General features: G+C 36.2%; 1 protein-coding gene across 1 annotated transcript; it reads right to left on the reverse strand.

Moving 5' to 3' along the window:
• Positions 1-1,128: 1,128 nt before the first annotated feature.
• LOC113776994 (cytochrome P450 71A6-like) lies at positions 1,129-2,558 on the reverse strand. The gene is made up of 3 exons (XM_027322045.1): positions 2,344-2,558; positions 1,949-2,279; positions 1,129-1,491 (listed from the first exon to the last, which is right to left on the reverse strand). The coding sequence occupies exons 1-3, from the start codon at positions 2,556-2,558 to the stop codon at positions 1,129-1,131; spliced, it is 909 nt and encodes a 302-aa protein (XP_027177846.1).

Consider the following 2,558-nt stretch of genomic DNA (forward strand, 5'->3'; position numbering starts at 1 on the left):
AATAATAGGAGGGAATTAATTATAAAATAGACGACAAAAGTGCGACTTATCACACAACATTTTGGCACATATGTTTTTGTCATTTCAGGTGAAGATGTATGAATTTTAATCTTGGGAAGAAAATGATGTATTATGGATATATTAGGGACAAAATCCCTATTTTAAAATAAGGAACTTAAAATGTAAAAAACCTCATATATGAGAGACTAAAAATGTGATGAGAAGGTCTTGGTATAGTGACTAAAATTTAGTGTTCATGACTTAAAAGGTGTTAGTTTCAAATCTTCTTTCTCTTTCCCTACCTCTTAAATTCTACCCATCTATAAAATTTTTTTTTTTTGAAGAAAAAAGACCAAATTACATCGCTCAAAGCTGGTATGAAGCTTAAATGTGAGGCCCTATTTTAACAATTTTCCTTTTGAAGCTACAAGATTCAAAATTTTAAAGTTGATGGAAATAATAGTTGCTTGTAACCCAAGGATTAAAACGCAGTTCATATTTAGGCGTAAGCATATGGAAATGTTATTTAACATGTATGCAAGGCTGCAAGCTTACTTAGTACATCACCCATCCCACAAAGAGGGAGATTAAGAAAAATTGTGCAAAGGAACTTCCAATTTCCAAGGCCAAGCCAACTTACCTAGAGAGTTACATTTTTACTAGTACATTTTTTCTACTTTGAACTCTTAGAACACATGGTAAATCTCCTATAAAGTTCATACGTTATCACTGATCTACTAAATTGTCCATGGTGTAACATACAAAATTTTAAACCTTTTCTGACAAAATAACTATAGGCCCACCATTTGTATTGTGCCCCCTTAGGACAAGAACAGAAGTTAGAAGAACCCTTTTTACCAAGCCAATTAAGATTGGCAATACTAATCAGAGTTTAAAATCAGAACAACCAGCAGTGGAAGTTTTTGATGAATAGTGATACCATTGACTTCACACATGTCCAATTCCTCAGGTTTAGCTCCATCAGGCAATTCAAATCGAACTTGTGCACTAATTTTGCTAATGCAGGCTCATTGATAGCCAAAGCAAAAACTGATAACTGGGCAACCCCTTCTGCCAGCACCAAATGGAATCAATTTGAAGTTAAAACCTCGAAAATGACATCACTATTCAAGAATCTCTTTGGCTGAATCCCTCAGGATTATCCCAAAACGTTTGAATCTCTTCCAATTGCCAAGCATTCACGAGTACTTGTGTGCCTGCTGAACTATCATACCCCATTACTTTGGCATCTTGAGTTGATTCTCTGGCAAGTAGTAACGGAACAGGTGCATGAAGTCTCAGAACGTCCTTTATCACTGCTTTTAGGCATTGCATTTTGTCTAAATCATCTTCAGTGATTTCTGATTTTACATTTGCTTTCTGTCTTACCTCATTCTGCAACTGCTTCAAGATTTTGGGATGCCTCGGGAGTTCAGCCATTGCCCACTCCATAATTGTATGTGTTGTGTCAGTTCCACCTTCAAACATGTCCTAATCAAGGAGACATAAGTGATTTAAGTCACAAAATTCAGAATATTAATGGCCTTATTACAGATCATCTCTTTAATTAGAGTTATATTATGCTGATTTATCATAACAAGCATATGAAAAAAATTGAAATTATCATACCAAACCATCAGCTAATCTAATGCTTAATTAATTAGCAATGTGTTCTTTTCAATCAACAATTCCTAGGTTGAAAGAAAAATATTACTCTTTTGAAAGTAAATCCAAGAAAAAATTGGACACTGAGAGGCAACCATGGAGATCAAGGGCTTCTGCAATTGCCACTGGTTATTAAACGGTCCAGTTTGTAATCTAGATTGGTCACATCAATTCAGTCTGATCTGTGCAATTTATTTCAAATTCGAAATCAAGTTGACCCTCTCCAGGCCATAAACTGTTCTGCCAATTGCACAGAAACCAAGTCCTGGCCAGAGAGTCTTACCAAAATGACAGCTTTGATAGAATCATGCTCAATAGCAAACAACTTTTCCCTCTGTATCGGAAGCAAAATGTCCAGAGAGTCTGAGCAGGTTGTCTCAGTAGTATCAGCAACAGCCTTGTTCCTGTGCTCTTCAATTACTCCCTCTATGAATTGATCAATCTGTTTAACCACTCTTTTCACTCTAGCATCCAAACCATTGAAACGATTCAGCCATGCAAGCCAAGGAACACATAATCCCTTGTATACCCCTAATATCTGAATGAATTCTGCTAAAGTATCCTTAGCTTTCCTCCCATGTTCTCCATCACCATACTTCCTCCCCAGGGCAACCCTACAAACTACATCATTCGTAAGAGTTTATCAAGCAATTTGATGAAGAACATAAGCATTCTTACTTGATCTGTCCAATCATAAGTGAAGTCTCTTCTTCTCGAACACGTCGAAATGATTGAACCATTTTGTTACTTAAAAGTTGATGCACAATAATGCTTCTAAGTTGCCTCCAATACTCTCCATAAGGAGAAAATGCTACATCCTTGGAGCCATCGAAGAGTCTACGAGCTATACTTAATCTTTGCCTGTTTGAAAAAACTTGATCATGGTTTTTCAT

Source organism: Coffea eugenioides, chromosome 7, assembly GCF_003713205.1.
Source record: "Coffea eugenioides isolate CCC68of chromosome 7, Ceug_1.0, whole genome shotgun sequence".
NCBI lineage: Eukaryota > Viridiplantae > Streptophyta > Magnoliopsida > Gentianales > Rubiaceae > Coffea > Coffea eugenioides.

Bases quoted from the DNA above. Each gene is read 5' to 3' on its own strand.
- LOC113776994 (XM_027322045.1), bottom strand. From the start codon at position 2,558: ATGAAAAACCATGATCAAGTTTTTTCAAACAGGCAAAGATTAAGTATA. The intron at 2,280-2,343 runs GTAAGAATGCTT...TGTAGTTTGTAG, and splicing joins CTTATGATTGGACAGATCAA to GGTTGCCCTGGGGAGGAAGT. The intron at 1,492-1,948 runs GTAAGACTCTCT...CTCCTTGATTAG, and splicing joins CTATCAAAGCTGTCATTTTG to GACATGTTTGAAGGTGGAAC.